Raw genomic sequence first — 19,166 nt, 5'->3', positions numbered from 1 at the left:
AATAATTAAATCTAATAATCAAGCCTTAACCCAGTGTTTTCCATACTTAATTAATCACAGAATGTTTTCATATGGCACTCATTAACATACTGCACTATGAAAGGCATTCCATAAGAAGAATTCTGAGAAAAGCCTATTTAATCCATTTTTCTTTTATTCCATAAAAAACCCAACGTGGAAAAAACCTGCCTTGACTCAGCGGTAGAGGCAGAACTATAACTCCAAACTCAATATTAAAAAAAAAAGAAAAAATTTACTTATTAGAGAGAGAGAGAGCCAGCATGTATTCAGGAGGGAGGGAGCACAAAGGTAGAGAGAGAATCCCAAGCAGACTCCTCACTGAGCACAGACCCTGACACAGGGCTCGATCCCACGACCTTGAGATCATAACCTGAGCCGAAATCAAGAGTTGGACACTTAACTGGCTAAGCCACCCAGGTGCCCCAGGAAGGGAATTTTTTTTTTTTTTAAAGATTTTATTTATTCATTTATTTGAGAGAGAGAGAGAGAGAGAGAGCACATGAGAGGGGGGAGGGTCAGAGGGAGAAGCAGACTCCCTGCCAAGCAGGGAGCCCAATGCGGGACTCAATCCTGGGACTCCAGGATCATGACCTGAGCCGAAGGCAGCCGCTTAACCAACTGAGCCACCCAGGCGCTCCCCAGGAAGGGAATTTTAAATTGGAAGATGACATTATTTTGAATATAAGAATACCAAATAGGGGCTCCTGGGTGGCTCTGTTGTTAAGCATCTGCCTTCAGCTCAGGTCATGATCCCAGGGTCTTGGGACCGAGCCCTGCATCGGGCTCCCTGCTCAGCAGGAAGCCTGCTTCTCCCTCTCCCACTCCCCTTGCTTGTGTTCCTTCTCTCGCTGTCAAATAAATAAATAAAATCTTTTAAAAAAATAAATAAAATAAAATCTTTAAAAATAAAGTAGGAAAAAAGGCAAGCTTTAAGTAACCAATAGAGACACTATAATCTTGTAGTTTGTATTATTTGTTTCACGGATTCATTGGGGGAAAAATGATCAGTTCACTGTTGGGGGGAGGGGGAAGCACAGAACTGAGGTGATAATAATTAACCACAGCACCTATACCATTTGAATGCCAATACATTTCAGGCATTATGGTTTCTATACTAATCTAATTCAACCTCAAAAGCTTTATATGATAACTATCACTATTATTTTAATTAAAAAACTAACAAGTGGGGTGCCTGGGTGGCTTGGTCGGTTAAGTGTCTGCCTTTGGCTCAGGTTGTGATCCCAGGGTCCTGGGATCGAGTCCCACGTCGGGCTCTCTGCTCAGCAGGAAGCTTGCTTCTCCCCTCTCCCTGCCGCTCTGCCTACATGTGGTCTCTACCTCACTGTCAAATAAATATCTTTAGAAAAAAAAAAAACCTAATAAGCAATCTGAGTTTATAAAGCCAGGAAAAGTATGAAGATAATCTCTGGCTATAAAATTTGGGATCTTCAAACTATACCTGGATAATTAACGACATGAATTTTAACTACTCCAAAGGTACAAAAAGGAAGTGAATTAATAAGAATCAAACAAAACAGGGGCGCCTGGGTGGCTCAGTTGGTTAAGTATCTGCCTTCAGCTCAGGTCATGATCCCAGGGTCCTGCGATCGAGCCCTGTGTTGGGCTCTCTGCTCAGCGGGGAGCCTGCTTCTCCCTCTCCCCCTGCTTGTGCTCTGTCAAAGAAATAAATAAAATCTTAAAAAAAAGAAACAAAACATAAGTGAAAAGTGTTTAAACATTAACGTCTATAAAATATAATAAAGACATTTAATTAAAAGTTCAGGTAGCTGACTTCCAGTAAATTGAAAATCTGTGAAAAGTAAGGTCTCAAATGACTGGTAAAACGTTACCCATGTATCAATTTGTATCTGACCTGCTGGATGCATATGGTAAGTATTATTTTCTATTTCTTCTCGGTCATCCTGCAGTGACTCCTCATGAAAAGAGGTCTCTTCACTGCTTCCTTCCAGCCCATTTCGCAAAGCAGCACGCATGTTTAATGCAACAATGGTATCATCCACACTGCTGCTGCTGTTGTGTTTATTTCCAGCACTCTCCGGGGTTTGAGGAATGGGTTTGGCAATAGGGTTAGTATAAAAACGTGACACAAGAGAATCATCATCTCCATCCTGCTGATGGTTCTCATCAACAGGTTTGCTCAGGAAACTGAATCTGAAAAGTAGAAAAGAAACAAATGGTATCTTATCCCTTTATAACAGTGATAACAGCCAACCCTCACTGAACCTTTACTGAGTAATTCTACATATTAAAAATTTATTTAAACTGACAGAGAAAAATAAAATAACTTGCCCAAATTAAAAAACTCTAAGTGCTAGAGTTGGGATTTTAACACAGGAAATCTGGCTGTAGATTACACGATCTATTTTCATGATCAGATTACAACTGATCTACTTTCATGAATGAATGAATCTGAGCATCCCAATTTTTAGTTAAAAAAAAAAAGAAAAAGAAAAAAGGCATTCTACTATATAAGGACAAAGAGTGGTGAATTTCAAACTAAAAATTTTAGGTTTTTAGTATTATCATCAGCAAGGTATTATGCTTCATTAAGGAAACATCAAATTAGAATTTTATCCAAGGAAGAAAAAAAAAAAAAAACCCCAGGAGTGCAAGGATGTATATAGAATTTTTCACTGAGGCATTATTTTGAATATAAGAATACCAAAATAGGGGCTCCTGGGTGGCTCTGTTGTTAAGCATCTGCCTTCAGCTCAGGTCATGATCCCAGGGTCCTGGGATCGAGCCCCGCATTGGGCTCCCTGCTCAGCAGGAAGCCTGCTTCTCCCTCTCCCACTCCCCCTGCTTGTGCTCCCTCTCTCACTGTGTCTGTCTCGTCAAATAAATAAATAAAATCTTAAAAAAATAAAATTACCAAAATAATCTAAATGTCCTCCAATGGGGAACTGATTATCATATATTCACAAAGATGGCTATTAAAGTCATTAAAAAAAGAGAAGGCAGAGGCGCGCCTGGGTAGCTCAGTCAGTAAGTGTCTGCCTTCGGCTCAGGTCATGATCCCAGGGTCCTGGGATCGAGCCCCACATCAGGCTTCCTGCTCCACGGAAAGCCTGCTTCTCCCTCTCCCACTCCCCCTGCTTGTGTTCCGTCTCTCACTGTGTCTCTCTCTGTCAAATAAATAAATAAAATCTTAAAAAAATAAAAATAAAAAAAGAAGGCAGATATATTCATATTGATATAGAAAGGCATTTATAATAAAATAAGTGGAAATAAGCAGGCTAAAAATATTCTATCAGTCATGCCTAGTCTCTACAATGTATCTATATAAATAAATTTCTAAACTGTAAGAATATACATCAAACTATTAAGGATTATTGTGTATATTTCTACTTCCTCCTTTATACAGTTATATACTTATTTTTTTGGTGTAGTTACAATGACTATGCATCACTTTGATAATTATCACAAATAAGACATCCCTTATTTTAAAGGGGGGAAGGGGTGTCAAATGTATGAGAACCCTGTCCAAAATGACATGGTTATCAAAATAATTACGTAGAACTCAATCAGAAGATCTCCAATAATTTTAAGGTCTAAAATACTCAAAAAGCAAAAACATGATCAATTTCTAGGTGCTCATATCTGTAATACCATGCCACATTCACCAAACTTCATAAATTTTCACAGAATGAATAAATTCCAAGCTCAGAATCTCTTCAAAATGAGAACAGGGTGCTCTACTAGAAACAACCCAAAACAAAATTCGGTTTACCTCTCCCCATTTTCTGGATAATCAGATGGTGAAGCTAGATCTTCTGAATCACGATTAACAGGAGAGAAGAGATTGCTATTGTTAAGGTTTTTCAAAACCAACTTCTTAATGCTCTTCCTATAAAGAGACCAAAAGGGGAAAAAAAAAACAAAAAAACAAAAAAACCTCAGGCACACATAATTACATAACTAACATTATCTTAAAAACTAGTCAAAAAGAGCATTCTTGTTCAGCTCTTACGTATCTAAAAATGACCTAACAAGTTCAACTCACAATGTTTAATACATAACCAGAATATAAGGTCTCAAATATATTACTCTCTGGTGTTTGGAAGAATAAGCTAAGTACATTCAAAACAAGGTGGGAAATCTCCTTGAAAAGTCCTTCTCCTCTGAACCCTGAGCATTCTACCCAGACACTTAGTTAACCCATCATACTATGTCTTATATTTCAGTTACTACTCTAAATAACTTCTTCCTCTTTAAACATTTTCTTCCTTTCTTGACAGTCAGGATTCATGACTGTCTCCTCACAGAACCTGGCGTGCTGCCTTGAAGAAAATAGGAAAGAGGCATTTGCTGATTAAGATTTCTTTTTTAAAGATGACGAGAAAGAAAAAGGAGAAAAAACCCTGACATCCAATGATGCAAATTTCAGGTGTACACACAGTAGGTTTACTTAAGGCAAGAACCTCTATCATATATAAGCTTCGTAGAGGAGATCTCTTATTCAACCTCCACTTAAAAACTCCCTGGATTGGGGCGCCTGGGTGGCTCAGTCAGTTAAGCATCCACCTTCGGCTCAGGTTATGACCCCGGGATCCTGGGACTGAGCCCAGCATCAGGCTCTCTGCTCAATTGGGAGTCTGCTTCTCCCTCTCCCTTTGCCCCCTACCCCGCTCCATTTCTCTCTCTCTGTCAAATAAATAAATAAAATCTTAAAAAAAAAAAACAACTACATGAGGCACCTAGATGACGAAGTCGGTTAAGTGTCCGACTCTTGGTTTCAGCTTGGGTCATTATCTCAGGGTCTTGAGTCCACTTGGGACTCCCTCTCCCTCTGCCCCTCCCTCCTGCACATGTGCTCTCTCTCTCTCTCTCTCTCAAATAAATAAATCGTTAAAAAAAAAATTAAAAAAACAAACTACAAGTAGCAGACCACTCTTGTTTATTTCTAATCTCAACAACTGAGTTATATGGTTAACAAACATCAGTAGCATTTGTTCCAAACGCATGCATGCTAGTTATACTTACTATAATGACATAAATATATATTAAATAAGCCAATGAAATAAGCACTTGACAATAAAGAATTGTTATTTCCATGAAAATTAAAACTTACCTTCCTATTAATGACAACCTGGGTGACGCCAGAGAGGATAACTAGAAAACCCAGAGCTCTCTTAGGTGTCAAGAGCCAACAAGATAGTAAAAAAGGACCGAGCCAGCACTGAGGGCCATTAGCACAGCAAGGTGTCTGTTACTTAGGGTTGCTTTTTTCCTGGCATCTTTTCTGATTCCAAGAGGAAGCTTAAGAGGCAGATGGTCTGTTTGACAGTCTTAAAGGACTAGAGAGACAGAGACTGGAGTCTAGAGCCACCAAGAGGTTGGGGGCACTAGTGAATGCTGCTTGTTCTGTGTTGGGACCTGGAAAATCTCTACCCCAGGAGTTAAGAGAGAACTAAAAGTAAAAAACAAAAAATCACAAGTTCAACCTTCACTCATCTCAATAAGCACCTATCATAAAAAAGCAAAAATTCTCTGAAGGTCAGGGATGCCTGAGTGGCTCACAGTCAGTTAAGTGTCTGCCTTCAGCTCAGGTCATGATCCCAGGGTCCTGGGATTGAGCCCTGCGTCGGGCTCCCTGCTCAGAGGGGAATCTGCTTCTCTCTCTCTCTCTGCCCCTCACCCCAGCTCATGCTCTCTCTCTCTCTCTCAAATAAAATATAAAAAGAAAAAAAAAATCTCTGAAAGTCAGTATCATCATCTTTGAACTCTAATTACTGCCATAAACAATTCTGAAAATACAGTAACTAAAATAAAATAATTTTTTTAAAAGACACAAAACGAGGGGCGCCTAGGTGGCTCAGTCAGTTAAGCGGCTGCCTTCAGCTCAGGTCATGGTCCCAGGGTCCTGGGATCGAGCCCCGCATCAGGCTCCCTGCTCGGCAGGAACCCTGCTTCTCCCTCTCCCACTCCCCCTGCTTGTGTTCCCTCTCTTGCTGTGTCTCTCTCTGTCAGATAAATAAATAAAATATTTAAAAAAAAAATAAAAATAAAAAAATAAAAGACACAAAACGAGACAAGGTATTTCTTCAAAGATAAATGGCCAATAAGCAAATGGTAAGATATTCACCATTATTAGTCATAAAGGTAATGCAAATTATAAGCATGAAATACCACTTCACACCCACTAGGATGGCTATAATAAACAAAAGAGATAATACTAAGTGCTGACAAGAAAATGGAGAAAATGGAAACCTGCATTGCTGTTGGGAATGTAAAATGGTGCAGCTGTTGTAGAAAACAGTTGATTGCTCCTCAAAAAGTTAAATATAGAATTAATGTATGACCAAACAATTCCAATTCTAGATATATACTCAAAATAACCGAAAACGGGGAGTCAAACAGATATTTGTATGCCAATGTTCATAACAGCACTATTCGCATAGCTAAAAGATGGAAACAACCCAAATGTCCATCAACAGATGAATGGATAAACAAAATGTGGTATATCCAAAGAATGGAATATTATTCAGCCTTAAAAAGAAATGAAGTTTTAAAAAATATTTTATTTATTTGAGAGAGAGAGAAGAGCGTGTTTGAGAGAGCACCAGCAGGGGAGGGGCAAAGGGAGAGGGAGAAGCTGACTCCCTGCTGAGCAGGGAGCCTGACGCAGGGCTCAATCCCAGGATCCCGGGTTCATGACCTGAGCCAAAGGCAGACAGATGCTTAACCAACTGAGCCACCCAGGTGCCCCAAGAAATGAAGTTTTGATACATGCTACAACATTATAAATATTAAGAACATTATGCCAAGTAAAATAATCCAGACATGAATAGAATAAATATTGTATGACTCCCCTTGTATTCTCTAAAATAGACAAATTCATTCAGACAGAAAGTAATAAAGAAGTTAATGGGGACTGGAAGGAGAAAACAGATAATTATTGCATGTGCATTTTTTTTTTTTTAACGATTTTATTTATTTGACAGAGAGAGAGATAGCGAGAGCAGGAATACAAGCAGGGGCAGGGGGAGTGGGAGAGGGAGAAGCAGGCTTTCTGCCAAGCAGGGAGCCCAATGTGGGACTCGATCCCAGGACCCTGGGATCATGACCTGAGCTGAAGGCAGACGCTTAACGACTGAGCCACCCAGGCACCCTGCATGTGCATTTTTAACATAAAATTGATCACTTTAACCATTTTTACATGCATTTTACCACAATAAGAATTAATAATTTTTAAAAAACCTTAAGTAAAATACAAGTGATTCAGACACACATTTGTAAAGGCTGTTAAATATTAAAATGGATAAAATAAGGGGCGCCTTGGTAGCTCTTGGTTAAGCATCTGCCTTCAGCTCAGGTCATGATCCCAGAGTCCCAGGATCAAGCCTGGAGTCAGGCTCCCAGCTCAGCAGGGAGTCTGCTTCTCCCTCTGACCCTCCCCCCTCTCGTGCTCTCTCTCAAATAAATAAATCTTTTTTAAAAATGGATAAATTTAGGAAAACTGTAGATGTGTTCATTTTTTATGATATTAGAATTTAAGGAAATAAAGTAACCAAAATATCCAAACAAAAAAAGGGGAAAAAGTCAGTATGAATATAAAAGACCTAAATGATTAGCAAGTTTGGTCTAATTCAAGATCACCATACCCAACAACTATAAAATACATATTCTTTTCAAGTGCAAATGGAGTATTTATGAAAACTAGCCATATGTTGGACCATTAAAGCAAGCCACAAATTCCAAAGACTCAAAATCACCTGGAATACCGTTTTTGCACATAAGCTAGAAATCATTAACAAAATGATCACTTAAAAATCTCGTGTTAAGGGGCGCCTGGGTGGCTCAGTTGGTTAAGCAACTGCCTCTGGCTCAGGTCATGATCCTGGAATCCCAGGATCGAGTCCTACATCAGGCTCCCTTCTCCCTCTGATCCTTCCCCTTCTCATGCTCTCTCTCTCTCTCTCAAATAAATAAATCAAATCTTAAAAAAAAAAAATCTCCTGTTAGGAATTTACACTCGTATATAACCCAAGACTCAACACCCCTGGCCATAAAAATCAGAAAGAATTTTATTAGCATGTATAATCATTATCTGAATGGTAAGAGTACTCCATATCGAAACTTAGAGAATACAAATACAGCTGAACTAAAGGAAAATTTTTATCTTTAAATGCATATATCTGGGAAGAAGGAAAGTTGAAAATCAAAGAGCTATGTATCCACTTAGAAAAAGGACAAAAAATTAAATACCAAAAAAAGGGGAGGGGGAAAGGAAGGAACTAAAGACAAAATGAAATGAAATGTTGGTGAAAATATAAATAAAATTAAAAATGAATAAAACAGAAAACAATCAGAAATGGGAGCATCAATAAAAGCCAAATGTTAGTTCTTTGAAATCACCATGAGAAAAAGAGAAGGCATAAAAAAACCCCTTGTCAGAAATGAAAATGGGGATAACTCCACAGATTCTACTGAAATGAAAAAGACAGTAAGGATACTTTTTTTTTTTTTTTAAGATTTTATTTATTTGAGAGAGAGAGACATAGTGAGAGCAGGAACACAAGCAGGGGGAGTGGGAGAGGGAGAATCAGGCTTCCCGCGGAGCAGGGAGCCCGATGTGGGACTCGATCCGACCTGAGCCGAAGGCAGACGCTTAACGACTGAGCCACCCAGGCGCCCAGTAAGGATACTTTTTAACAACTTTATTCCAATAAATTCAAAATTTTAGTTAGTTGAACAATATAAAAATATAACTTGCCAAAAGTTAATGCAAAAAATTAAAAGCTTAATAGCCCTATAACTCTTATATAAATTAATAATTAAGAGAAAACCCAAAAGCAAAAACAAACCTTACTAACAAATATGACTTCAGGACCCTATGTCTTCACTGGTACCCTACATTTATTGAACACAAAAACCAAAAAAAAGGGCCTATCTTACATAAACTTCCAGAAAAATAGAAAGAAAAAATACTCCCTCATTTGTTTATAAGGTCAGCATGAACTTTATACCAAAACCAGGTAAGAAAGGAACATTCACGCCAATCTAAGTGATGAACACAATGGCAAAAAAACTCCTGAACAAAATTTTACACAGTGAATCCTAACAAGCAAGGAAGTTACCAAACACTATCAGAGCCTGTGTGGGAAGAACTTAGGAGAAACCTAAAAAAAGGGCCTCCACCAGCCAGAGATGGGACAACTTGGCAATCATAAAAAACACCAGATCCAGCAGACTGAAGCACAGGAACCAGGGTGGGGGATTGATGAAATATTTCACAAGGGGCAATCCTTCAGGTCCCCTCCCTCCTTAGGAGCTTTGTACCATCACTTTTGCTATTGCTCAATAAATTGCTCAATAAACCTTGCTTTGCTGCCCCCCAACAAAAAAATTCACATGAAGAATATACTTACAACTAGAAGACAAGAAATCAACATAAAACGTAAGAATAGTGCCAGGCAAAAGTGAAGAGGACCAGATCAGAAATATCAAGTTAGACAGGTACAAAGAACAGAAGTATAGAAACACTATTGTGGTAAAGCAAACCTATGTGACTTCAAAGACTAGATTTATTTCAACAATGAAATACTTCATAAGTAAAAATAAGCAGCAGATTCATGTATTTTGCCATAGTTATGTCACTGCCCTCAACGGCGTATAGGAATATAGCTATAAAGGTACATAGGAATAAAATTGACTTTTATATATTGAACTTGTATCCCACAAACCTTGCTACATTTACTAGTTCATAACTGACGTACAGTAAACTGCACATACTATATTATACAATTTGATAAGCTGACCTCTGTATACACCAGTGAAACCATTATCACAAACCAGAAAAACAACATAATCATCATACCAAAAAGTTTCCTCATACTCCTTGTATGAACCTTCCAAAATCTCTCCCTTCTACCATCGCCAATGACTTGTATTTTCTAGTATTTTAAGTAAATGGAAAAGAGCTCTAATTTGGTAAATGCATGATAGAATACCATTTGGTCAAGTTAAGTCGTGTCTGAAACAATCATTCAAAAGAATACTAGAGGGGCGCCTGGGTGGCTCAGTTGGTTAAGCGACTGCCTTCGGCTCAGGTCATGATCCTGGAGTCCCGGGATCGAGTCCCACACTGGGCTCCCCGCTCAGCGGGGAGTTTGCTTCTCCCTCTGACCCTCCCCCCTCTCGTGCTCTATCTTATTCTCTCTCTCAAATAAATGAATAAAAATCTTAAAAAAAAAAAAAAGAATACTGGAAAATAAAATTATATCCACTTGAAAAAAAAAACAGGCATATTTAAAACCAGAAACACAGCAAAATATTTCCTCTGCCCAACAGTCCTCCCTATCCCTCTTTTTTTTTATTTTTATTTTTTTAAAGTAATCTCTATGCTCGGGGTGCCTTGGTGGCTCAGTTGTTAAGCATCTGCCTTTGGCTCCGGTCAGGATCCCAGGGTCCTGGGATCGAGCCCCGCATTGGGCTCCCCGCTCAGCGGGAAGCCTGCTTCTCCCTCTCCCACTCCCACTGCTTGTGTTTCTACTCTTGCTGTCTCTCTCTGTCAAATAAATAAATAAAATCTTTAAAATAATAATAATAAAATAATAATAAAGTAATCTCTATGCTCAACGTGGGGCTCGGAACTCACAACCCTGAGATCAAAAGTCACATGCTTGACCGACTGAGCCAGCCAGGTGCCCCTCCCTCTTCAGTTTATTTTTTTATTTTTATTTATTTTTTTTTAAGATTTTATTTATTTATTTGACAGACAGAGAGATAGCGAGAGCAGGAACACAAGCAGGGGGAGTGGGAGAGGGAGAAGCAGGCTTCCTGCCAAGCAGGGAGCCCGATGTGGGACTCGATCCCATGACCCTGGGATCATGACCTGAGCCGAAGGCAGACGCTTAACGACTGAGCCACCCAGGCGCCCTCCCTCTTCAGTTTAAAGAGCAGCTTTCCTTCATCATTCTCCTATTAGTCTCCGCTACAGTGGCAATCTCTACCACTCCTCTCTGTCACTTGTGCTTACTGTCAACATCTCTCTCCCCTCACAGACTGTGAATTCAGTAATGGAGGATGTGTCTTGTTCGTAGCTGCATTCCTAATGCCTACCACACTTGGGACTTAGTAGTTACTTGATAAATGTTGAATGAAGGAAGGAAGGAACAGATGAATCTAAGAATATTTTCAAATTTACCATTCAGAATAAGTAAAATACTAGCTTGCTCTATAGTAACTTTCCTCTGACTAGTATGAAAAGGCAAAAGGAAAAAGACACGGCACTGATAAGGTTCTTACACTGTCAATCTACCAAATTCATCTTTCAGAGCAAACAGAATACTGTTCTAGGGGTAGCCATACTCCTAAAGTCCTTCATGAATCCTTTACCCTCTGTGGTATTATATGGCAACTGTTTACAGAGCTATAAAGTGATAGCCCAAGGCTTGGTTAGGAAGTGAATAGGGGCATATGCCATTTCCTTTAGATAGTTAAATATAGTTAAGATTAAATTCTAGATTCTAACAAGGTGAGAGCATAAACTCAAAAGACTTTTACAATCTCCATCCCCTCTTATCCGTTGGCTTAGATGATCTCCATATCTTATAGGGAGGGAGCCCCTCGATCCTATAACCAGGATTCTTTTTGTTTTTTTCTCCATGCATATTATTTTTTTAAAATTTTTATTGTTATGTTAATCCTCATACATCATTAGTTTTAGATATAGTGTTCCATGATTCATTGTGCATAACACCCAGTGCTCCATGCAGAACGTGCCCTCAATACCCATCACCAGGCTAACCCATCCTCCCACCTCCCTCCCCTCTAGAACCCTCAGTTTGTTTTTCAGAGTCCATCGTCTCTCATGGTTCTTCTCCCCCTCCGATTTCCCCTTCATTCTTCCCCTCCTGCTACATTCTTCTTCTTCTTTTTTCTTTCTTAACATATATTGCATTATTTGTTTCAGAGGTACAGATCTGAGATTCAACAGTCTTGCACACTTCACAGCGCTTACCAGAGCACATACCCTCCCCAGTGTCCATCACCCAGTCACCCCATCCCTCCCACCCCACCCCCCACTCCAGCAACCCTCAGTTTGTTTCCTGAGATTAAGAATTCCTCATATCAGTGATAACCGGGATTCTATACTCTTATTTAGCTCCTTTTATGCCTCCTAAGATGCATTCTTTTTCTTTCTTTCCCCAAGACTTATTTTTAAATAATCCCTATACCCAACATGGGGCAAAAGTACCTACCTATATAGAGCTTATGTTCTAGAGGGAAAAAACAGACGAAAAACAAATATTAAAAAAATAAATTATATTAGAAGGTATGAGGAAAAAAGAGAAAAAAAAGATGATAAGAATGTGGGAAATGCTGACAAGAGAAAAGATGGGTGCAATTTTAAACAGATGGGTCAGAGTAGTCTTCGTTGAGGGGATATGTGAGTAAACAGTGAGGGTTAATATACGGACTTACGGGGAGAAGTGTTTCAGGCAAAGAGAACAAGTATGGCAAAGATTGAAAGGCAAAAGCATGCCTTTCCTGTCCTAACAGTGGCAAGGAAGCACTAAAATTAGAGTGGAGTAAACAACAGAGAGTAGTAGACGTCTTCACAAGGAAGTTACCAAACAAGATCAGATCTTACAGCACCTTACACACCACTGTAAGGAATTTGGCTTTTACTCTGAGTAAAATATGAACCACCACAGGGTTTTGGACAGAAAAGTGACATGATATGACTTACACTTCAAAGAGACCACTGTGCTGGCTATATTCAGGACAGAATGCAAAGGGGTAAGGGTAAAGCTGGAAAGATCAGGAGAATATTGTAGTAATTCAGTCAAGAGATGATGATGGCTTTGAGGGGTGCCTGGCTGGCTCAACTGGTGGAGCATGTGACTCTTGATCTCAGGGTTGAATTCAAGCCCCACATTGTGCACAGAGATTACTTAAAAATAAATCTTGGGGAAAAAAAAGAAAAAGAAAGATGATGATAGCTTGGATCAGGGTAGTTAGTAGCAGTGAAAGAGGTAAATTGGTCAGATACTAGGTAATTTTTGAAGGTTCAACAAAGAAGATTTGCTGATGCTTCAGATGTGGGATATATGAAAGAAGTCAAGGATGATTCCAAAGTTTCTGGCCTGAACAACTAGAATGATGGAAACACAGTTATCTGAGATAGGGAAGGCTATGGATGGAACAGGTTTGAGGTAGAAGATTAGGAGTTCAGTGCTGGCCATGTTGATTTTGAAATAAATATCTTTTAGACATCCAAGTGGAGATGTTGGGTGGGGCTGGATATAAAAATCTGTGGAGTTTGGGAGAGAAGTCTGGGGTGGAGATTAAAGGTTAGAAATCATCAGACTATAAATGACTATAAATGACATATAAAGCTATGAAACTAAATTAAATCACTCTGGGAGACAGTAAAGAAAATGTGATCAAGAACTAAGCTCAGAGGCATTCCAATTTTAAAAGGCTGAGAAGAGGAACCAGCAAAGGAGACAGAAGGAACAACCAATACAGTAGGAAGAAAACCAGGGGGCTATGGGGTTCCTGCAAGCCAATTAAAGAATCAAGGAAAGAGAGACGAACTTTCTAAAATAGTTCTGATCCATTAAGCAAAGACTGTTGAGAGGAAGAACACAGAAGTGGAAGCCAGGAAGGGGACAGAGGTGGTACTATTAGCAAAATGTATACCTTCCCACCCTAATCCTTTCTGTGCCAAAAAAAATTCCTAAATACTGGGACATAAACATGAATAATACACTGTCCCTGACTTCAAAATAGTCCAATTATGTGCTAAGAAATGTATAAAATTGGACTTTCCATTTTTTCTGAAGCACCAGCCCACTATATATACATATATATATATATATATATTTTTTTTTTAAGATTTTATTTATTTATTTAAGAGAGTGAGCACGAGCTGGAGGGAGAGGGAGAGGAAAACAGGCTCCACACATGAAGTTATGTACAGATATTCTCAATTGGTTTGGCCAATGTAAGTTTTAAGAAAAAAGTGTCTTCTGCTTAAAATTATGTAAGCACTAAAATCTCAAAATAAAACAAAAAAACCTGCATATTAGTAGAACAGTAAAAATATTTTTATGTTAACCATGGTTATCCTTGAAGAACGATCAGGCCACTTTTATTATTTGTGATATTCTCTATTTTTAAAATTAAAAACAGGGGCGCCTGGGTGGCTCAGCTGGTTAAGTGTCTGACTCTTGGTTTTGGCTCAGGTCACTATCTCCTGGGTCTCAGGACAGAGCCCCGGGTCGAGCTTCTGGGGTTTGGGCTCCGTGCTCAGTGGGGAGTCTGCTTGAAGATTCTCTCCCTCTACCCCTTCCCCTACTCAAGCATGTCCATGCTCTCTTTCTCTCTCTAAAATAAATAGATAAACAGATAAATCTTTAAGCAAACAAAAACCTAAACTTACAACATTTGTACTACATTTAGGTAAATACATATTATTTTGTATTTAGTTTAAATTAATATTTACTTTTAATTTATGTTAACAAAAATAAACTCACTTGGGCATGAATGCTCCATTGGCTAAGGATGGCTCATCGTCATCCAGCCCATCGAAGAGATGTGACTTGGCTGTGCCTGTTGTTTGTAAAGCCTTTGGTCGAACTCTGGTGGCAGGGCGGGGTGTTAGTTTATAATGAGTAGGTGTAGTGAGAGCCTTCTGGGCTGCTGGATTTGTTGGTTTCAATCTCTGAAAAACAAAAGCATCAAGGAAAATTCCAGTTTAACTCAAATGCATTATTTGGCCTTAAAAAAAAAAAATCTTAAGAACAGAGTTCAAATATCTTTGCCATTTATCCAACTAGATACCTCTGTGTATTTTTCAACTAAACCAAAAATCTTAAACTTCAAAATAAACTGAGACGCACCATGAATACTCAACTTCTGTAGAATCCAAATCACTCTTTAAAAAATGGTTATTAGCTGGCATTTATTCAGCATTTAGTAAACACTGGTAGTTGCCATCAGTCAAACACTAAGTACTGGCAATAAAAATAATGAAATCACTTTCCCTGATTTTTGAGGAAATTACAAGTTAGTAGAAGAGACATACAACTAAAGACTTTAGGTTGATTTTGATGGCACCTTTATTATTTTCTGTAACATCTGCTGGATGTTATACATTTGTTTTCCTACTAAACATTATACATGGGATTATATAACCACTTGAAACAACAATGTCTAACATATAAAACCCCGTCACAGTTTATGTTTCTCTTTACAATGCAGACTGTTTACACTTCAGCAACAATGAACATTCCTAGATCTTTTTTGTGATCTCTCACAATTGTGTGTCACTGCTTGGAATGTCTTAACCTAGATCTACCAACTTCTCCATATATACTCAAAAAAAGTTAAATGTTACCTCTTTTGCAAAGCCTTATCAAACTCACCCAAAAATCTATGCTCTTCCTTAACATAATATTCACCATTTTAATGCAAACTACTCAGGGGGGTTTAGTATATCTACTAAGTTGTGCAAGAATCACCACTATGTAAGTCCAGAACATTCCCCTCACTCCAAAAAGAATTGTTGTGCCTCCCAATTCGTTTCCCTAGGCAAACATGAATCTACTGTGTCTCAATAAATTTGCCTATTCTAAGCATTTTATATGAATGGAATCATGTGGCCTCTTGTGTCTGCCTTCTTTCACCCAGCATAATGTTTTCAAGGTTCACCCATGTTGTATGTAGCACGTTATCAGTACTTCATTTCTTTTTATGGCTGAATGACATCATATATATATATATATACATACATACACACACACACACACACACACACACATTTTGTTTATCCATTCATCCGCTAATGGGCTATTTTATTACGTATTTACTGTATTGAGCTTGAGTAAATTTAAACACATTAACAGGGGCGCCTGGGTGGCTCAGTCGTTAAGCGTCTGCCTTCGGCTTGGGTGATGATCCCAGGGTCCTGGGATCAAGCCCCGCATCGGTCTCCCTGCTCCACGGGAAGCCTGCTTCTCCCTCTCCCACTCCCCCTGCTTGTGTTCCCTCTCTCGCTTTGTCTCTGTCAAATAAATAAATAAAATCTTAAAAAAAAAAACAAACACACATATTAACAGATCCAGTCTTCCTGACTAAATAAATAGCAAACTCTTAGAAGATAAGTTCTTGTTTTCATTTTGTATCCTCAGTACTGAACACAGTGACTAGCACATATTTAGGCCTATAATTATGCTGTACAAATAACACATAATTTTCTTTTCTTTTTTAAAGTAGGCTCCACGCCCAGCATGGAGCCCAATGCAGGGCTTGAACTCATGACCCTGAGATCAAGACCTGAGCTGAGATCAAGAGTCAGACACTTAACTGACCAAGCCACCTAGATGTCCCACACAAACTTTTCATCTAAGCAAAACTTGTATTTATGCAGCATGTTAAAAAGCACTTTAGATTCCTATCTTATCTTTATATCTAGTTATAGGGTTAATTCAAAAAACCAGTGAGGGAAAAACAAGATGACATAAATAACTGAGCAATAGTACCTGTAGACTAACCAACTTATTATAAATAAGCCAGGTATGCATTATCTCACTTAATTCTCAAGATTAAAGAGTATTACTATCCCCATTTTACAGATGAAGAAACACATTCAGAAGCAGAAAGACGTGCTCATTGTACATGGTAACACAAGGATTAAACAGACCAAAGCCTACTTTTAACCCACACCACAGTGAGCAGAAGATCATTTCTTTGACACTAGAGCATAAAAAATTAAGACAAAGTTAACTGTAGAAACCAGGAGAAAAGATATTGATATGCCACTTAAGAATATTATGATTTTCAGAAAATCAGCCTCTCTGAGCCTTAGTTTGCTCAACTATAAAAATGGGAATAATAAGATATGCCTTATTTCAGGGTTACTGAAAAGTCTCAGCCCTCACCCTTAGTCCAGTGTTCATTTCACTGTTTTGTCATGCTGCCTTCCAGATACAGCAAACATAATGTATCTCCTGGCTCAGTGAAAAGCACAAATAATGTGTCTTAAAAACTTAATTACACCTAACTCTGCTTAGGCTATATATTAAGAAATTATATTCTCCACATTTAGTTTCTCTTGATCTGAGAATAAACTTTACAAAAGCATCCTTAAATTTACCTCTTCTTTCTTCTTAGGGTCTGACATGGGATTCCGGAAGAGAGGAGAGTCTCCAAAAGGTGAGTATGTTAAACTATTGATGTGCTGTTGGAGAACAGCTTGCTGGGCAGCAGAAGCATTGGGATCTGTCAAAGCTTTTTGAAAAAAAAGAAAAGAGAAAGGAAGATGTCAGTCCAGGGATCCAATGCAATTATAGCAAGAGAACACAGAATCATTTTGGAGACGTCTTCAAAATGTTCAGACTCACTCAATGGCATTATTGGTGGAGACCAGAGGAGCAAACTGTGAAGAAAATCAACAACCAAATAAACTAATGGGTAAAAGATACGAAGAAGCATTTCATAAAAGACAACACACAAAAAATTTTACTTAGGTGTTTGTTGTCACTAATAATCAATGAAATGCAATTTAAACAACCTTGAAGAAATATTTTATATCTACCTCATTATCTATTAGTTGTATATGTATCAGCTATATCAAAAGAATTATAGTCTTTGACTTCTAGACACATTATAAATTGACTTACTCTGTCTAAAAGAAACAATAACAGTACATAAAGCAAATACTGTTTTTATATTTTTTAACCTACTCATTTCAATCATGGAAATTTAACCCAAGGGTTTAAACAAACTAGAAACAAAGAAATGTTTGTAAATATTTAATAAATATTATCTATAATTGTTAGGACTTGAAAACAACCTATACCCAACATTAATAGTTGTAAAAATCATGATACATCAACATAGTGGGTTAAATAGTTATTAAAAATAATGACAATGTGTTTCACGGTGGAAATAAGGAAGTATCTTTGATTTAACTTAGTAAGTAAAAATTCCAGAATAAAAAATATTAAGTATACTAAGACTATTGAGGAAGAAAGTGGAATACAAAAAATGAAAATGGCTGTAAAGGTGTCCTTATGTTTATTATTTACATTTAATATTCATATTCAAGTAAAAATTGAAAGAAAAAATATCACTCCAATTAGTCTAATTTTCTTTTAAAGTGTAAAAACATGTCATTAGTCACAGAGAATTTAGGGAACAGAAAAGGAATGATGATCTATAATCACACACAGTAAAAAATAAACAAGAAAACCCCCACAACTATCTGCATTATACCCTGATTGATGAAGAAACCTCTTTGCAAAATAGTTCCAAATGATTAAAAAAAAAAAAAAATCAAATCACACCTAAGTAATTTTAGAGATTAAAACACTTTTTTCCTTTGTAAGTGTTTAAAACAAGGCTAATGCCAAAACATAGTAAGATAATACACATTGAAGGAATCCCTCAAACAAAACATTTGGAAAATTTTAATACAACAGGGAGAAAAAAAGCACAACAGCAGCGCAGCAACAACAAACCCAGAACAGAGAGCTAAAGCTTAAGTAACGAAAAAGGGGTAAATCCACCTTAGTCAAATTAAGCTTTCTTAAAATCAGATGTATTAATTAAATACTAAAACTGTATGCTAATATATAAGGGGAGAGTACAAGTCTGCTCAAGACTGTGAAACCCAGAGGAGATGTCAATTTAAAGAGCATATAGCAAATCATCTGTATGATGTTCCTAAATCCAATTTAAGTATCAGTGAGGAAAAAAAATATAAAAAAGTAGCTTCAGTACAGAGTGCCACACAACAATAGCATAAATGTTATTCTATGGACTATTCAAGGAGACTCAAGAAAACCTGGAAGTTTTTGTAAGAATTCTAATATTCACTAGTCAGTCTGTTACTTGACAGGCAATTATGCATTAAAAATAACACTGACATGTACCAGCTGATCCCATCATTAACAAGTATAATAGGTCACCCCATCTGGGCTTACTCAAAAGAATAAGAACTCCTTTAACAAATCCAAACGTAATTAGGAAAGTGTGTGAACAGGATGTTTTTATTTTTGTATGCTTAAATATGAAATATTCTCTAAGTCAACTGTATTATTTAAAAATATAGATAAGAGAGCTGGTATGTTAGGAAAAATAAGAGAACAATCAAGCATAAGCACTAG

General features: G+C 37.8%; 1 protein-coding gene across 5 annotated transcripts in view; it reads right to left on the bottom strand.

Annotated features, from left to right (window-relative positions):
* The window catches only part of NUP98 (nucleoporin 98 and 96 precursor), a 122,080-nt gene that overhangs the window by 48,901 nt on the left and 54,013 nt on the right, over positions 1–19,166 (bottom strand). For all 5 annotated transcript variants that reach the window (XM_032426811.1, XM_032426815.1, XM_032426816.1 and 2 more), the window contains 4 exons: positions 17,153–17,286; positions 14,532–14,719; positions 3,773–3,889; positions 1,895–2,193 (listed from right to left, as the gene is read on the bottom strand). In XM_032426811.1, the coding sequence (XP_032282702.1) occupies positions 1,895–2,193; positions 3,773–3,889; positions 14,532–14,719; positions 17,153–17,286 (738 nt within the window). The remainder of the gene's footprint in view (positions 1–1,894; positions 2,194–3,772; positions 3,890–14,531; positions 14,720–17,152; positions 17,287–19,166) is intronic.

The sequence above is a fragment of the Phoca vitulina genome, unplaced genomic scaffold (genome assembly GCF_004348235.1).
Source record: "Phoca vitulina isolate PV1807 unplaced genomic scaffold, GSC_HSeal_1.0 scaffold36, whole genome shotgun sequence".
NCBI classification, from domain to species: Eukaryota; Metazoa; Chordata; class Mammalia; order Carnivora; family Phocidae; genus Phoca; species Phoca vitulina.
Note: the sequence above shows the minus strand (reverse complement) of the source record. Positions and strands in the feature narration are given on the sequence as shown.